The sequence below is a fragment of the Thermobia domestica genome, chromosome 2 (assembly GCF_964235325.1).
Source record: "Thermobia domestica chromosome 2, izTheDome1.hap1.1, whole genome shotgun sequence".
NCBI classification, from domain to species: Eukaryota; Metazoa; Arthropoda; class Insecta; order Zygentoma; family Lepismatidae; genus Thermobia; species Thermobia domestica.
The window spans coordinates 334,461,438-334,480,393 of record NC_137455.1 but is presented as its reverse complement, the minus strand read 5'-3'; the positions used below and the strand labels follow the sequence as shown (position 1 = coordinate 334,480,393).

The window sequence follows — 18,956 nt, the reverse complement described above, 5'->3', positions numbered from 1 at the left end:
TTATTATTATTATTATTATTATCCATAAATTAGGTCTATATTCAAGATAGTTTTTATTATGCTTAATCAAGAACTACTGCCCGGGACCAAACGCTATACTTTTGTGCATAACTATAAAAATAACCAGAAAGTTCTGTCCCTTTTCGTGGAGGTCTGTGTTCAATTGTACCTCACACCGTGAGTTGAATGCGAGTGGAGATAAGGCGAACGTCAGTTGTTGGTGTGGGTATATCCAACATACTACCTGGTTGTGGCAATTCAGATACACAGTGAACTTGCGTAAAGACAGAGGGAACATGGGACATCCACAGAGCGTCATAAGAGCATGTATGCTGAACGAGTTCAAATGGAGGTCAAACGCCGCTGTAGCGGGACAGAAAATATGCCAGGCCTTTGCTGAGGGTGTCGTGACGACGCGGACAGTGCAGCGATGGTTTAACCAGTTTAAGAACGATGACCAAACACCCGAAAACACCACATGCCAGAAGACCAACACATGTACGTACAAAGAGGAACTGGGACTACAATTCAGTGTGTGGAGAAACCATTCGGCAGCACATCCATCAAGTTGGGAAGCACTACAAGTTGGGTCTCACATGTTTTGACTCCGGGCCAGAAGGCAACGCGGCAGTCCGAAACGTTTATTTACTGTTTCGGAGCCATTTCTGGACAGGGCGTTGACATGTGATAAAAAGTGGGTCCTATACGAAGCTCCACGGCGCCGTCATCATTGGTTAGCGTCCCATGAACCGATTTCAAAACAGCCGAAACCAGCACTGTACCAGAAGAAGGTCCTTCTGTGTGTTTGGTGCATCGTGCATCGGGAACTGCTACCAGCTGGTCAGAGTATCAATGCAACTGTGTAGTGTCATCAGTTGAGCTGTGCTCAACAAAAACTCAAAACTCTGGAGCCATCACTTCTGAATTGCAAATGGGTCCTCGTTTACGGGACAACGCTAAGTCCCACGTGGCTAGGATGACTCAGGACACCATTCTCCGCCTTGGATGGGAAACAATATTGCAACCACTATATTCCCCGGGTATTGCACCGTCCGATTATTACCTGTTCCATTCTTTGGACAATCACCTTAGAGACCGCCAATTCAAATCCTTAGTAAAAGTCCAAAATGCACCTGATACCTTCTTCGTTTCACGGCCCACCAACTTCTACCGCGATGAATTCCATGGCCTTCAGGAACGTTTTCAGAAGGTCGTCGATGTTGATGGGGACTATTTTTGATCTTCCAGGTTAGGTGACGTATCGATGTTCGAAGATGGTGGGTGAAAAAGCAACAAAACTTTTCTTGGTTACCTTTTTATTTAAATTTAAGACCTTGTATACAGAACCTATGTACACAAGATTGATTTTCTTTAAATTTCACTTAATTTCTTTATAGTTTCCTGACAAAAATATTTATTTATTATTCGTGACTAAAAAAAAAAAAAAAAAAAACAATTATTTTATTACACTGAGTAGAAATAAAAGAGAGCGAATGAAATCCAAACTGAATAAAAACATTGTTTCTCACCAAATTTTCCATTCTCTGTCTTTTAAAATACTTGTTATCATCATCATAGGTATTCTGCCTTTATTGGCAGGTCACTTGCTGCAGCTGAGAAGCTTCCATGCTCCACGATCCTCCGCTAACCTTTTCGTCTTCGCGTATGATCTTTCTGTTTTAATATCATCCATTAATTGTAGTCTCCTTCGCCCCCTCCCTCTCTTTCCCGCCACCATACCCTCTAGGACGTCCCTCATGATACAATCTCTTCTTAGGCAATGTCCCAACCAGTTTCTCTTCCTCTTCCTAATAATATCTAAAAGTGTTCTTTTCTCACCCACCATTTCTAACACTCTCTCATTCGTTTTCCGCTCGACCCAACTAACTCTTTCCATTCTTCTCCACACCCACATTTCGAAGGCTTCCAGTCGATTTTCGTCACCCTTATGCAATGTCCACGTTTCCGCCCCATACAGCACAACACTCCACACGAAGCATTTTATGAGTCTTTTTCTCAACTACTTGTTAAAGCATATAAAAATATAATGTACTTACAAATCAGTTTAGTACCTTTGTTTTATGGCTGTATTTATAATATCTTGTTAAAATGTTTGTCTTTAAACTGTCAAATATAAATCGCAGTAAATTGTGTAATCTGCTGTCACAAAAATGTATCCTATTTTTCGATCGGTATGGAAAAACAATATTTCTCCATACTATTTTACCGTATATTATTAATTGTCAATAACTTTGTTACTTTTAAATGAAGGAAGCGAGATAATTTTACTATGATGTTTTTAAAGCTGGTCTTTTGGGGGGGGCAGGAAACCATTTGGGGGGCCTGGACCCGATGGCCCCCCCTTAACTACACCCCTGAGTTTAAGGTCCCTCGATTCTGCTTCGAGGCTAAGGGATATGGTGACCATGAGAAATGAAAGAAATGGTGGAATGAAGAAAGTGGGAGGAAACAGGAGAACCCCGAGAAAACCCACTACACGGCGTTTCTCCACCACAAAGCCTACTTAACACAAGCTGGGATCGAACCATGGACACCATGCACCAGAGATGAATTCTCTACCACTAAGCTACCGCGGCCCTGCTTGGGCTTGGTCGTCCATATCCAATCTTTCTTTTGACCTTGCTTAAACAACTTCTAGTTTTGTTCTAAATCCAGACTCCATATTGGCGTAGATATTAATATTACAGTCGATTGGTAAAATCAATCTTCCACATTTAAAAATTAAAGTACATACAACTACAAAAATAAGCATTTACCATAAAAACACTAGCTGCAAGTGTTCAAAATACATTTATGGCTTCTATAAAATCAATTGAAAATTGCTATTTTTAATTACGCAGGTAGTGTAAAACAGCAGTTTTCGACTCCAGCCGAGTTTAAGCTCAACCTAAACTTAGTTGACCAAAGTGAACTGACCCGACCCGACAACCCGACCCGACTGACCCGACCCGAGTGACCCGACCCGATAACCCGACCCGAGTTGACCCGATTGACCCGACCCGACAACCCGACCCGAATAACCCGACCCGAGCTGACCCGACCCGATAACCCGACCCGAGCTGACCCGACTGACCCGACCCGAGCTGACCTGACCCGACCCGACCCGTAACCCGACCCGACTCGGGTCGGGTCGGGACCCGTTTGAGAGCACTAGCTGCCATACAGTAGAATCACTTCAAGTTCAGCATATTATCACGAAAATATCAACTTTGATCGAATTTTTAATTTAAGAGATCAGACATTTCATCATTAAAACAGTGTCGCCGTAGAGATACCAAAAATGTGTAAATAAGATATAAATGGTATTTCTAAAAACATGTACGAAGGACACCAGGAAATGAAAACACTTATATAAGCAAAAACAATTTTCTTCAGTGAAAGTGTGAAAGTCACGCATACGTCATAGAAACTATTATTTCATAGTCTAGAATAGACTGATCCGGAAGGACTTGAGAGTGAAAATAACAGATGAGGCGAATATAAAAACTCTTGGTTTTTAGACCAGGGGATCTTGTCTTCTCTCGGTCGTAGTGAGGATCGAGTCTCGGTCGGTCTTGGCTCGTATCCGATATCGCGAGAAGTCTCGTCTCGTTAACTTTGTCTCGTTTTGGACAATACTTGGCGGACTACTGTATTGGGAATCCAGAACATGTAAGTTGTATATTTTATGGTTTTTCTTAATTTGACACATGAGTATGGTCAGGCAAATGCGATTTTCCTTGTCCTCGGAACCTTAAGTTAAGATATACTGGGATTAAGATAAATGACAAAGCGATAGATGTTAAGAGAATATTTGAAACGATTTTTATCATGTAATGCTATTTATTGTCGATCTACTCGCAATGTACTAATAGAGTTTATCTAATAACTGCATTATTGTCGAACAATTTTAATAGATGTCAGAATTGAATAACATTGAGACAATGCAAACAACACATTTTCAAGTGGGTGACTCAACGATTGATTCCGTTAAATTTATCGGGTTTAGAATAGCTTTGTAAGAGTCAAACCCACATCTGTGTAAATAAAAATCTCATAATAAACGAGATAGCTAAGGATAACATCTGTGTCATCTATGTGTTCTCGTAAAATAACTTTAACCTCTGTTTCCCACGTCAGGTTTTGTGGATATGGTACTCAGGTACTCAATAACCACGATATTACTGAGGTAAATAAAGCAGATAAGTGATATAATGGTAATTATCATAACAACCTAAATTACATAACGTATTTATCACGGTTTAAGTAACGTTTTATCTGTGATATGGCTCCCCGAAATGAATTATGAGGACTTATGATTGTACTGCCTGAACATAATTATGTGTAATGCATAAACCTTGTGCTTATTTTTATGTGTTGTGTTGGTGATTTAAACTTGTGGTTCGCTGTCAGTGCAATTTGCATCCTTTATTTTGCTAATTTTACTAGTTAACCATGGCTACTACTCGATCGCAAAGTAGGTCTAATAGTGCAACACCGGTTTCTATGATCCTCCCTCCAGTCTCCTTAGATGTATTTTCCGATGGACCGTCTGAAAGTGTTGACAGATTTTTGGCAAATTTTGAACGTTTGGCCGAGATCAACGCGTGGACACCCGATCGGATTAAAGCTATCTTTCCCACATGTTTAAGTGGACCCCCTTTGTACTGGTACAAGACGCAGGAAGAGTCTTTACGTCACAAAGATTGGGCGGGTTTGAAAGCAGCTTTTGAGGAGCAGTTTGGGTCGTCTCAGATACCACTAACAGCACTTAATGCCTATAGGTCTCGTGTTCAAAGCCCAGGTGAACCACTAACACACTACCTCTTTGAGAAGAAGTTCTTAGCGGATAAGTACAACCCCACCCTTCCTTTCAAAGATTTCTTGGCAGACGCTGTAATTGCTATGCTTCCCCAACACATGCATTACTTTTCTCAAAAGGTGTTCGCAAATTTTGAGGCATTGGTTCAGGAAGCTTTTACCAGACAGAAAGCTGACTTGTTATTACATCAGCGCATCGCGGAACAACAGCGGGTCGTGTCATGTGACCCTCAGATTCCCACAGTGGCGTCGCAAGCTACTGCCAACCCCACCGTATATTCTACTCCCCAGGTTAGGCAAGCAGATCCATACGCCGAAATAATGGATAAGCTGGATAAGTTACAGCTCCAGTTTAACTCCCATAAGGCTCATGTGCATTTTGCAGAAACTTCATCTCGACCCCCACCCCCCGCGCTACTTCTCCTGCGCCCTCCTACCAACAGGATTACCGCAGAAGCCAGGACGCATGTAGCAACTGTGCTCAATGTAATCATCGGCACGATAAGCCTCCTCCGGCTAAAGCTAAACAAGGGAACAAGAATAAGGAATCGAACTCGGCCCAGCCGAAGAACTCTAATAATCTGAAGAAGAAGAAAAAGAAGCAAAATGGTACTTTCCCTACGGGCAATACAAATTACAACGCCTACTATGGACAATTTCCCCCGGCATACCCTCCGTATGCCCCGCCGTATCCGTATTACGGATACCCCCCACCTACTCCTTACGCTTTCCCACCCACTCCCCCTCCCCCGATGGCCCAGCCACCTACACAGTTCGAACCTGTCTCCGATCCAAAAAACTAGAATTGCCTCAGGAGCCTTCAGCTCCTGAGCCACCTACTTCAATCCCACCCCAACCGTCTGAAACCAATCATGGTAATCCATCTCCCACCATTCTCACTCTACCACTACAGTCCGAAGGCCAGTTATTTTATGTTCAGGGCTCGATAGGGAACATAAAACGCCGTTTCCTGGTCGATACAGGAGCGGAAAGCTCTCTCTTGCCGTGGACAGCCTTACCACGCAATGTGAATGTATTTAAGATGGAAACGAACTTGTATGGTGTAAGCGAGAAACCATTATCGCTTAAGTATGCAGCATACATCAAAATTAATTTGGCAGGAAAATCATTTACGGTTTTATTTAGGCTTATTCCAATTCCTAAATTTCCTATCATTTTGGCTAACAACTTTTTGAAAACTCATCAAGCTGTAATTGAATATCAGAATAATACACTCACATTACGTCACTTTGGCTGTCGCCCGGATTCAGAACAAAAAACACCCTTAGGCTCTAATCAATTGCCTCCTGCTGTTGCTTCGAAAGTACAGACAAATCAACACTTTACGTTGGTTTGTAAACAAACCACAACTGTCCCTCCACGTTCTGTTGTTTTCATTCCACTTGACATACCGTTAGGTATCAATTTTAGTGCTGTTCATATACACACACCAATTAACAGTAACTTAAAACGTTGCTTTATTGCTCACACAGTAGCTAGTTCAGACAACATAGCGGTTCCTGTTGTAAATCTGGCTTCCAAGCCCAAACGCTTTCACAAGGGAACGCCTTTGGCTATTGCGTCTGTTCTACCAGACATTCCTGAGTCGTTACAGGTAAACACAGTACGTAAGTTGTTTACACCTACTGATGAGCATGCGACTAAGAAAACGAAAGAACGGCTGGCTAAAATTGGTCACCTAATCGATCCTCAACAATTCAAAATTAACAAGGAGTTAAGTAATGAACAACAGCAAAAATTAAGGGATGTGCTAACAAAATATGCTAGTGTTTTCAAATGGTCTGATACTGACTTTTCTCATATAGATGCTTATGAAGCAACTCTTGACTTAAAGTCTAGGGACTCCTTTCGATCCCCGATGTTTACCATACCTCACCGTTTGCGCCCGAGGGCAAAGCAACAAATATTGAAATTATTGGAGATGGGTATCATTGAATTAAGTAATTCAGCCACCCGGAACAACATTCTAGTGGTTCCAAAACCTAACTCGGACGATCTGCGGGTCTGTTTGGACTTACGCCGACTGAACTTAGCCTGCCATCCTATAAGGGATTCCCCGGCCAATATGGCGGACGTCATTGAGAACTTAGCAGACGCTAAGTACTTCTGCTCGTTCGACCTGTCCCAGTCTTTCTTTCAGGTCCCATTAGACCCTGAGGACCGCCCTTTTACAGCATTTTCCGTCCCGTCCTTAAATTTAAAGCATTCCATGTACCAACTAACGGCCATGCCCATGGGGCATGTTAACAGCACGATTATGCTCCAGCGCATTTTACGTGACATTTTTGAAAATGTGGATCCCAACCACCTCACCATGTATGTGGATGACCTATATTTAGGGGCGAGTACGTTTGAGGAACTGCTGGTAAGTCTAGACAAAGTACTTGCAACTGCACAACGTTACTCAGTTCTGTTCAATCTTAAAAAGTCGATGTTTGGTGTGACAACGCTAAAGTGTCTCGGTTTCATAATTAGTGCAGGTCATATTCAACCAGACCCCGCTAAAATTGAGGCTATTTTGAACATCCCCAAGCCCCAAACTGTGAAACAATTACGGTCTTGGTTAGCCTCGGTGAACTTCTTTCGAAATTTCTTTGCCAATATATCACTGAACCTAGCACCACTTTATCAAGCTCTAAAGGGATCGCCGAAGAAATTGGTGTGGACAGATGAATGCGAGAGTGCATTCCAACAAATGCGCCATGCTCTCACTAACCCACCCCTCCTTCAGATATACTCAACCCAAGATACAGAGCACGCTCTGGTGGTCGACTCGAGTTTAATTGGCGTTGGCGCCTGTTTACTTCAGAAACGCGCCACTGATGCTGACTGGCACCCAGTACAGTTTGCATCATCCCGTCATCCGCCACGGAAGACGCCCCCGCCGATATATGAGCTTGAACTGTACGCGGTCTACTTCGGGTTACGTAAATTCTATAAGTATTTAATTGGCCAAGAATTCACCATCTACACGGACTCACTAGCGGTCACAGCCATGAAAACCTCAAACCACCTTAGTCCAAAATTACTGAGGTGGCGAGATTTCTTTGGCACATTTTCTTTCAACATAAAACACTTGACAGGAAGTAAGAACGGATTGGCAGACATATTGTCTAGGAACCCACTTCCGGTTCCACCGGAAACAATAGCGGAAGCGGAAGAGGCCCCCCATGAGTATCAAATGCTGGCCCTCGATAAAAGAGTAGATTTAGGCGAATTACAGCGCCAGGACTCATTTTTCGGGAAAATTATACGGGCATTACAAACGGAAGACACCTCCCAGCGCCATTACAAACAATGGAAAAAGCAATTCACGATTTCGAATGGGCTATTATATAGGAAAATTAAGGCCATTCCTAACGACAGACTTGTACTTTGTGTCCCTAACAGATTACGGGATTCGATCTTTGATGAACTACATACACATTCATTAACCCACCCTGGCTTTACGAAATTACATCTGCTATTGAAATCGAAGTATTACTTCCCGCAGATGAAGCAGTGGCTGCATCAAAAATTAGCTAGGTGTCATGAATGTTCTCTGTTTAAAAGATCATACAAACCATCTGTCGAAACAGTGCAACAGTTACCGCACGAGACCATTTTCAAGTGCTTTTCCATTGACTTGGCCGGGAAGTTGATCGCTTCCGAACCAGATCAATACCAATACTTTTATTTGGCGACAGATCATGCCAGTGGTTTTGTTATTACGGCACCTGTGAAATCTCCAACATCAGAAGCTTTTATTAGTTTCTTTATGGACCACATTGTGACGCCCTACTCCTGTCCATCTCTCCTTTTTATGGACAAACAAACATCCCATACGTCCACGAAGACGCGGCAATTCTTAGCAAGTATGGGGGTAGAAGTTCGTTACGCCCTCCCCCACCATCATCAAACTTTGGGGCACGCTGAGAATCGAATCGGAGCCATCCAGAATGCATTGCGTTTCCTTACCAAGGAACAACACGCACGATGGCCGGACTTTCTACAAACCGCCACTGCTAGTGTAAATAAGACACCCCTCACGGAACTTCGCGTCAGTCCCTTCTCGATCCTGTTTGGTATCGAACCTGCGTTCATTATTGATCGTGTGCTTAATGCACCCGACCAAGAACTAAGCAATCACGAGAGGCTAACTCTTGCACGGGAAACACGGGACTACGTGTTATACCGAAGGAATCAAATATTTGAACGGCAACGCGAAAAATTGCATTCTAAGAAGCAACCGACAGAGTTTCTTCCTGGATCTAAAGTCGTGGTGCAACGCCTATATGTCAAACCCGGTGATTGCAGGAGTATTCAACAACTATTTGATGGCCCCTTTGAAATTCACAGCCGTCTAGATGGTAATTCATATCTAATCATACAAGATGGGAAACAGGTACCGATAGCAAAATCACGCTTGAAATTGTATGTACCGGATGAAAATCCGAGTCCCGAATTTCAAACAAAGTATAGACAATATCTGTAATTCCATTGATGGTAACAGAGCATTCGTGTAGTTTTTCATGCATAAATGCACCATATACATACATATATATGCTCAAACGCCCGACTTTGTCTCTTGTTTTCTCATATATCCTACCCTACCTTAGCATCCTGCTATTCCGCAAACCCCACCAACCCATGTCTACCCCCTCTACCTACGCCACTATTTAGTGCCGTATAACGTAATTCCGGTTACAATTCTGATAGCAACAAGTGTCAATGCGTATCATTCACTGTACCACGTGAGTTGTATACGAACGACAACTGCTGGAGGCAACTCCCTGTTGTTTACACTGTGACACGGGCCTAGGCCCCCCCCCCGCCTCTTACTCACGTCACTATGCGTGTCACGTTACATGCACAGTACATACAGCAAGTACTACCTTGTATTTTGATTGGCGGGACACAACGCGCTTCGCGAACTCCCACAAAAAAAAAAAAACTTACATGCACTTGTCACTACTCAGTAACATTCATTTTCTACATTGGTAGACTTCCCCTCCCTTCCCTCCCATGTAGGTTCTTCGCATTCGCAAACGGAGCAGATGACTCCCTCCAGGCATTGCATGCACATAACCACACTTATATGTAATAACTGTTAGGCCCACATTTAGCGTGCATCCGCGTGGCAGCCATATTGGTTCTCTAACACAGGTGTAATGACTCAACTTCGTTAGCATGTAATGAACTAACTTGTTATTTAGTGTGATTTGCATACGTAGGTTCTTATACCCACTGCCTGTATGTATTAGTGCACATGCAGCATGCTATACGCGTAATCCTACACGCTTTTCTGATAACCGTATGCTACCCTACCCTTCTTCCCCTCAGAGACAATTCGTCATACGTACATATATATGATGCATTTATACATGCTAGAAATTGACTATCCAAACTTTCATATTTTATTTTATTATGATTGTGTGCAAAACTTAAGTCCCTACCCACAGGATTCCGTAAGCTTATTATGGTACTACAGAAGTGGACCACGCTTCGTGTTACTCCATGATGCATTTTCTGATACCACAACTGTGTATAAAAACAGTTCTTTGTATTGTTAGAGGTTTGACTGTATTCCAACTATAGAAAACGAAAGGGAGACCGGTGTTCCCCGGGATTGTAAGGGATTTGGTTCCCCCCCGAATGGTACAAGTGTACCACTTACATTTGTTTCCTATAATTTAAGGACTTTGGTCCCCCTGACGTTTTAAGGGATTTGGTCCCCCCAATGGTACAAGTGCACCACTTACATTCATCCCCTCCAATTTACGGGCTTTGGTCCCCCTGATATTTTTCGGGATTTGGTTCCCCCCGGAATAGTACCAGTACACCTCTTACATTGGTTCCTCTGAGATTTAAGGGCTTTGCCCCCCTGAAATTGTGGAGGAAATACCCACCACATTGGCCCCCTAAATGGTCACAGTACATTTTATATAAGCTATTCCATCTATCTTATTTGATATAATTAATATGCGTAAGTACCTATACATAAACTATCAAAATTCTTGACACAACATTGAGATCAGTTCTCGGCGAACAATACGTAATCGCATAAATTACTTTACGGTTACATAAGAAATTCTTTATGTGCATAACATGCGCCCCCCCACAAAATATGTATCCACTCCACTGTTTCGGACAATAACAAGATATATATATAATAGTCGGCTTATTTCAGTGTTATTTATAACTAATTTTAGGCAACAAATGCATTTCTTACTGGAAGAAGGAGAAAGATTTATAGAAGCACTCTACATAGGCAGAGTTTCAAGGTTAAAAAAAAAAAAGACATCCCTAGGAAAGATACAACATAGATTGTATGTAGCCCCTTTCCCACACCCACCCATTTCTTATTTCTTGCCAAACAGTACAACCACACAAACACAAAAACAATATGAGAAAGTCTCATACAGCACCATGTAAGCTCATTCCTTTGGCAATGAACTTACGTGCCTTTTACCCCAATGAATGCATTTGTTCCCACGTTTCTCATGAAACACACTCTCTTATATATAAAAAATCTAGAAAAAAATAATAAACCGAATGAATATATGTGTAATAACTCCAAATCCCGCCGCGTACATTATAAAAAAAAATAAAAAAAATAAAACACCTTGGTACTTACCATGCAGCTAACAAAACCCCAAGCAAGACGGATGCAGCCTCCATCACAACTCAATATCAAATGGAATAACCCCATCCACGCGTTTGGTGGTTTAGACAAATTTCCTCCAAGGGTTTCCTACCCTTGTACGGTTGTGATCACGCAGCCTACCATGCATACGCAATGGCATGCATCAGTGCATGCTGGCTCAGCGAGGTAGCAACCCTGCACGGACATTCCACAGCTTGACCTCAATCAGGTCAATGCATTCTTCCCTGCTATAATTAACCACGCTCTTTTCCTCAAAACGATTACAGGAAAATCTTAGGGAGAGAATCTATGAATGCAACAAAAAAAAAAAAAAAAAAAAAAAAGGAACAATACTGAAATTCAATTTGCATTTCGTTAATTTCGACTGCCTGTAAGATGAGTTCCTCTTCTCTCTTTCAGATCATGTGGCGTGTCTATGTTTTTGGCATTTTTGCACTTCAAACCGTCAAGGCCCAAAACCCAATAGAAACGAAAGATGTGGTTACAATTATTAGTGCTGTGGGTACTGTTGGATGTGTATTATCGATTCTGTTTCTTTTATGTTGGTGTCGTTATGGTAGATCTAAGAAGCGCTCCCGATTTTACAAATCGAATATCACATCCCAATTCACGCATTCTCGTTCTCCTTCTGCTCACAATAACATGGACAACCAACATCTGTTAACACGTTTGGAAGGTCAATCACCATCAACACCTTCGCTACACGATCCTGTACTTCAATCCCGTACTACTACATCCCGACCTTCATCTCCTCCAGTGGACTCCTTGCTCAGTCCAAGATTTTTCGCATCCACACCATTGTAAATAATTCATACTCCATATGATTATTTGGTGGTGATATTTTCTATCATTCTTATATGCCAAAAAAAAAAAAAAAAATTAAAAACTACAAAAAAACCTTATGCTATCTCCCATTTCCTAACCACATTCACTTATGCCTCCTAACTCTTCATTCCCCTTTTCCTTTTCTGCCTACACTAACATTTCATTTCCTCGGCAGATTGCACTGAAAGGGAATTACAGGTGCATCTTGGATGCACATTATTTTATGAACGGCTAAGGTTTGTGCAATAAAGGAAAAACCAGAGGAATATACAACATTCCCTTGATATTTATGGATATGCGTACTTAGGTTAATTGCTTTACATTTGTTATATCTGTATATATATATATATATATGTGTATATTTTCTATTGTTCATATGTGTATTACGATTGTAATGTAACCAGGTTTCAACGATCCATTGCCTGCCATACGAGTAAGACAATCCTTTCAACATTACTTAAAATGTCATTAATATACAACTCTTAACACTTTACTTTTCTGGATTCCCTCAAAACACTTAATTGTAGGATGTTTGTCCCTATTGGATATGTTCTTTAGGTGTATTCGCGAATGTACTCAACGTAGTTACGTTACATTTTACACCGATATTACAACCTCATGCCTCATTAGCCATTCTTGGTACCATTGGCTAGTTAATGTTATTTTTCCTCCCTATGTCACCGATCTACATATTCTAGGCATGAAAGTGACGTTTGCATCTAGTGTCTAGGAAGTGTGATTCACGAGTTTCACGACGTACAAGTATTTTTTCCAGTGCCTCGCCAAAAACCTTATACAGGGTGACCATCGAACTGTGATCGAATTCCACGATTTGGGCATCCATTACAGGATTGCTCAGTATATTTTTTTTAAGTGGGGGAATATCACGAAAATATCAACTTTGATCGAATTTTTAATTTAAGAGATCAGACATTTCATCATTAAAACAGTGTCGCCGTAGAGATACCAAAAATGTGTAAATAAGATATAAATGGTATTTCTAAAAACATGTACGAAGGACACCAGGAAATGAAAACACTTATATAAGCAAAAACAATTTTCTTCAGTGAAAGTGTGAAAGTCACGCATACGTCATAGAAACTATTATTTCATAGTCTAGAATAGACTGATCCGGAAGGACTTGAGAGTGAAAATAACAGATGAGGCGAATATAAAAACTCTTGGTTTTTAGACCAGGGGATCTTGTCTTCTCTCGGTCGTAGTGAGGATCGAGTCTCGGTCGGTCTTGGCTCGTATCCGATATCGCGAGAAGTCTCGTCTCGTTAACTTTGTCTCGTTTTGGACAATACTTGGCGGACTACTGTATTGGGAATCCAGAACATGTAAGTTGTATATTTTATGGTTTTTCTTAATTTGACACATGAGTATGGTCAGGCAAATGCGATTTTCCTTGTCCTCGGAACCTTAAGTTAAGATATACTGGGATTAAGATAAATGACAAAGCGATAGATGTTAAGAGAATATTTGAAACGATTTTTATCATGTAATGCTATTTATTGTCGATCTACTCGCAATGTACTAATAGAGTTTATCTAATAACTGCATTATTGTCGAACAATTTTAATAGATGTCAGAATTGAATAACATTGAGACAATGCAAACAACACATTTTCAAGTGGGTGACTCAACGATTGATTCCGTTAAATTTATCGGGTTTAGAATAGCTTTGTAAGAGTCAAACCCACATCTGTGTAAATAAAAATCTCATAATAAACGAGATAGCTAAGGATAACATCTGTGTCATCTATGTGTTCTCGTAAAATAACTTTAACCTCTGTTTCCCACGTCAGGTTTTGTGGATATGGTACTCAGGTACTCAATAACCACGATATTACTGAGGTAAATAAAGCAGATAAGTGATATAATGGTAATTATCATAACAACCTAAATTACATAACGTATTTATCACGGTTTAAGTAACGTTTTATCTGTGATAATATGCATATAGGCCTTACTCACTCTTTTTCCTTTCTTACCTTTGAACAGCGGGGATTTGGAAAACTCGATTTCCATACTCTCCAAAATGAAAATAATAATACAGTAATAATAATAATAATAATAATAATAATAATAATAATAATAATAATAATAATAATAATAATAATAATAATAATAAAGACGATGGCGATTATAGCCAGTGACGTAACTAGGGGGAGGAAAAATTGGGAGGGCGCAAAATTAGGCAAATATTTGGGGGAGCGTTTTGGTTTGGTTGATCAGGGGGGCGCTAAGACGAGTTCTTGCCCAGGGCAACAACTAGTGTATTTGCGTCGCTGATTACAGCTTGTCAAGGAGCTCTTTAATGGCATTTTGTTTTGAAAGAGAGTACAGTAGAGCGTCGATTATCCGAAGTAATTGGGGGACATGGGTGTTCGGAAAACTGGTTTGTTCGGAAAACTGGTTTGTTCGGATAATCGAACTGTACATGTTTATTTGCCAAAAAGAAGTACTGTACAGTAAATTTATTCATAAAAAAGAAGTGTGCTGATTGTTGAAACACAGCGACTGGCGGCTTGGCCGGTCAGCAGCGCCTTAAGAAGGCCCCATTAGAAGCAATGTTCCGCCAGCGGTAGCTCAGTGCGGCGACTACTGTGGGAAACTTGGTTTGGGAGTGAGGGGGATGATGGACGGAAGGGTGGGAGAGTAACAGGAGCGAGCGAGTACACAGTTCGGTTAAGCGGTCGTTCGGTTGACCGACGTTCGGATAATCGACGCTCTACTGTACATGAAAAGCAATTACTGTTTGTTCCGAGAGAAAAAAATACAAACATCAACGTATATTGTCGGTACTGCATGGGGGTGGCTCCCCTGGCCCCCTTCGGTACGCCACTGGATAATAGCAATATTGTTGAAAAAAATCATAAAGAAAATACAGAAGAGCGTAATATTGGACACATTCAAGTTGCAAAATTATAAGGAATTTTCTGCAAGCAAACGTATAAAGCCTATAATAAAGAGGAAAACAGAGGAAAAGTAATACATTTGCTCTAACGAGGAGTGGAGAAAATAAATAAATAATAATTTATATAACAGTATCCATAGCAAAAGTAATTATAAGATATCCCATTTAAAACTATTTCATTTCAAAATATTAAGATTAATTCAGAGATAATATTTTACGTAACCACATCACTCAACTATCTTGGTGTTGGTTTAAGATAGCAAAAGTTGTAAAATATTGCCGTACTCAAGAGATAATGCAATCTGTGTGAAGATCAAGATATAAGCGGGAAACTGTTGTCCAATCGAATGCCAGCTTCTATACTGGTTAGGATAGTAGAGTAGTAATCTAGTGGTGCCAAATCCAGTATCTTGATGCTAAAACTGGCATAATCTAAACGATATTTTATGGCTTTGGCTTATTGGCCAAATCTAGCATGATTTCATTCTCCTCTCTGAAGAACACAATAAAATAACGAAAGTGTATGATGCAACCATCTTTAAATGGGCTAATTTATTTTATTTGTTGGAATCCCTTTTGAATGAGAGCGATAATCGAAGAATCGGTCAGTAAATTTCACCGTATTGTGTTGCTGAACGTCTCAAAAGATTCAAAAAGAAATTTGAAGAACAAAACCTGATCTCTCAAGGAACTATTTATACATTAGGTCAGTGTCGTACGCAAGAGAGATCTTGGGATTTAACCTGTCTTAAGAAAGACATTATGGAAAAGCAAAAGTGTGATAGTGGAAATAGCAAAATACTTAAAAAAAAGTTTCAATACTGTGTCGGAAGAGCACTACTACAAATGTTATCTTTTCATAAAATACGGTATAAATTCATCCTTCCCTATTCCTTAACAACTCTTTTTTGCTGAAGATGTTCAGAGAAAATTAAAACAATTGTGAATTGAATTTCCTTTTTAACGGAATGTTTTGTGTTCACGATGATTTGCGACCTATTTTTTTACTTACTTTTTTTTTAAATATCAATATCAGGCGATCGTATTATATCGGTACCTACCCCGTATTTCAATGTAGTTCATGACATATTAATATTGCTTAGTTTTTTTTACCTGAATACAGCTAGAATATTTCATTTAAAAACATTGAAGGGAAAAGAGGGTCTTTAAAGTTACCACGGAAAGATTATTTGAAAATCTAATAAATTTAAGATAATCTAGAATAATATAGATCCGTGTTTGGCATAATCACGAGTCTCGGGTATGGCAACCATTAGAGCCTTATCATACGGGAACTTCTGTGGCTCTAATGCGAAAAATAAGGAGAAAAAAAAGAGGACTACTACGCCATATTGCCGTGCAGGATTTAATATGGCACGATTAAGTACAGATGCAAATAAGTTTGTCAGCGGGTACAGTAATTCTCAGTGTTTATGTGTCTCTCATTAGGTGTATATCTTCACGTTCTTATATACAAATTTAGTATTCTGTAACAGTTGAGATTATAGTCAGAAACAAACGAAACTGGATAAATTTTAGTGAGGTGTTTTTCATGTGATGAAAAGAGGTGGTTCGCTTTGTTGTGAAACAGTCGTCGGAAGTAAATAGAGTGATGGATCAGTTGGCATGTTTCAAGTGTAGCCAATGTGTAGAAGTTCATTAAAGGCAATTATGTTGCTGTTAGACTTTGATAATATGTGTTTTCGAAGGACATATTCAAACAGTGTGAGGTTTCATATTTGACATAGCCATTGCAATTTTTGTGTGTGTATGATATTCGTCTATACAACGAAACCCAGGAGTGAAGAAATCAAGTAAATTTGCCGAAGCAACACATTGTTATTTGCTGTTACCTCATAAATTAAGGACCATTGGTATGAATAGAACATTGTGTGTTTACAACAGCCTTGGTTTAATTTTGACACATATACAACGAATGAATGAGAAAAACTGGTATGAAATTTGATTGCTGTAGTTGCTAGCGGAAGCAAGCAAGCTGTAACAAAATACGTGTCTACACAAATGCATGTGTAGAAGTGTTGCATACTAGCAGTGCAGAACCATCTGCTAATAGCGTACAGTTATTTCCAATGTTGCCTGATTTCTGTCAGAAAGCATTATTTTTCCTATTTCTATTTATTTTATTCGGTAAGTGTAGTTAAATTGTGGGCATGCATTCTTAAACACATAAGGGGTAATTATAAAGAATAAGTTCACCCAAAATAGTATACAAATAGGGTGCTAGTTACGTTAGACCTAAACGGTATTAATAAATTCGGAACAATAACTGCAAGTGATATAAATACATGATCTGTCACGTAAACAACAAATCACAGGAATCGGAACTGAACCGGAGCAATTAAACTAATAATAGCGTCTACGGTACTGATTGAAAATAATCCGTCATTAAAAACTGTAATTTTACGGCTGCGCGTACTTATGTGCTATTAATAAATAGGTCTTATAATTCCTATTTCCCTAACTTAGCCTAATGTAACTAATATATCTGTACTTTTATAACTTCATGGATAACACATGGAGTAGGCAGTGATAAAAAGAGTGCAGATTAAGTTTAGGGACACCATGTTTTACAAAATTAGGTAAAATTGGACACTGCATAGAAAGACATGTTTATAAGGAACAGATGTCTGCATCTTATTTATTTAAATAGTATCAAACAGGGTAGATTGATTTAAATAAGTCTGGGCTATAAAAAAGGGATCCAACAATTGTTTCGAAAAATATTACAATTTCGGTAATTTCTTTTCACATTTGGTTAGTTTAGGTCAGGTTAGGTTAGTTTGTTAGATTATGATAGTGTAGCGGTCCAGCATAATTTTCAAAAAAAAAAAAAATCGCTTATTTCTGCTTTAATTAGGTTAGTTTAGGTTACATTTGGTTACGATATGTTGGGTCTAAGTACTTGCATCATCCATTTCTCCTGTAAATTTAAGTGTTTTTTATGTGCTTTGGACCCCTTCTGCTAAACATAACCCTAAGTTTGATTTAAATCACTTGATTGTTTTAAAAATAAAGATCGTTGATTTAAATCAAATTCCGATATAATTTAAAGTGAAAAAAGTAAAATCCCGTTCCTGTTCTGTTATTTCAGTTATGGAAGACAATAATCATAATACAACGAGACTCAGATGTATGTACAGCACAGTATGAAAACGAGTGCCATGTAGAGGATGATCAGGGAAAATACAGTTTTGAACGGCTAACGTGGGAATCTTGGTTTCTTTTCTTCATAACATAGGGTTTTTAAATCGTTAATCATTCCAACGGGGAAATCAGCGTAGACATTTAAGACGAGAATTGTTTTGCGTGCGCGTCTGTTTGTTGCCACATAATAAAGGGCGTATTTAGAGGGGACCGATTCCCTCTCCGAAAATTATTATTATTTAGATTTGATAACTATAGGGGAATTGTGTGTATTCCGCCGCAAGCTAGTTCCGATTTTTTTTTTTTTTTTAATATGCCCCTGCCAAATATCAGTAAGTTCTTTGAAGAAAAAAAAAATCCCATATTGATAAACGATGCTGTATTTTTTCCTTAAGAGTCTTCATCCCGGCGAAATTAAAATACCGCTAATTTTACAGTAATTATGTGATATCTTCAAATAGATAAAAGATAATTGAAATATGGAACAAGAGCACCCTAGACAATATTATTTTGCGTGAGATACCGTTATCACAAGTCACCTAGCGGCTTTCCGTT

General features: G+C 39.7%; 2 protein-coding genes across 5 annotated transcripts in view; one reads left to right on the top strand and one right to left on the bottom strand.

The window, feature by feature from the left end:
* The window catches only part of LOC145678722 (uncharacterized), a 56,357-nt gene extending 44,770 nt beyond the window's left edge, over positions 1-11,587 (bottom strand). The window contains exon 1 of the mRNA XM_081749160.1: positions 11,459-11,587. The gene's annotated coding sequence lies outside the window, so the exon portion shown is untranslated. The remainder of the gene's footprint in view (positions 1-11,458) is intronic.
* A 33-nt stretch (positions 11,588-11,620) lies between these two features.
* Positions 11,621-18,956, top strand: part of put (activin A receptor type 2 punt) — an 83,307-nt gene continuing 75,971 nt past the window's right edge. The window contains exon 1 of one of the 4 annotated variants that reach the window (XM_081749158.1): positions 11,621-12,620. Coding sequence is in view for 3 of the 4 variants with exons in the window: in XM_081749156.1 (XP_081605282.1) it covers positions 17,327-17,384 (58 nt within the window). In the remaining variant the exon portion in view is untranslated. Of the gene's footprint in view, positions 12,621-16,503; positions 17,385-18,956 lie in introns of those variants that run through there. The other 3 variants (XM_081749157.1, XM_081749156.1, XM_081749155.1) reach the window with 3 other exon arrangements.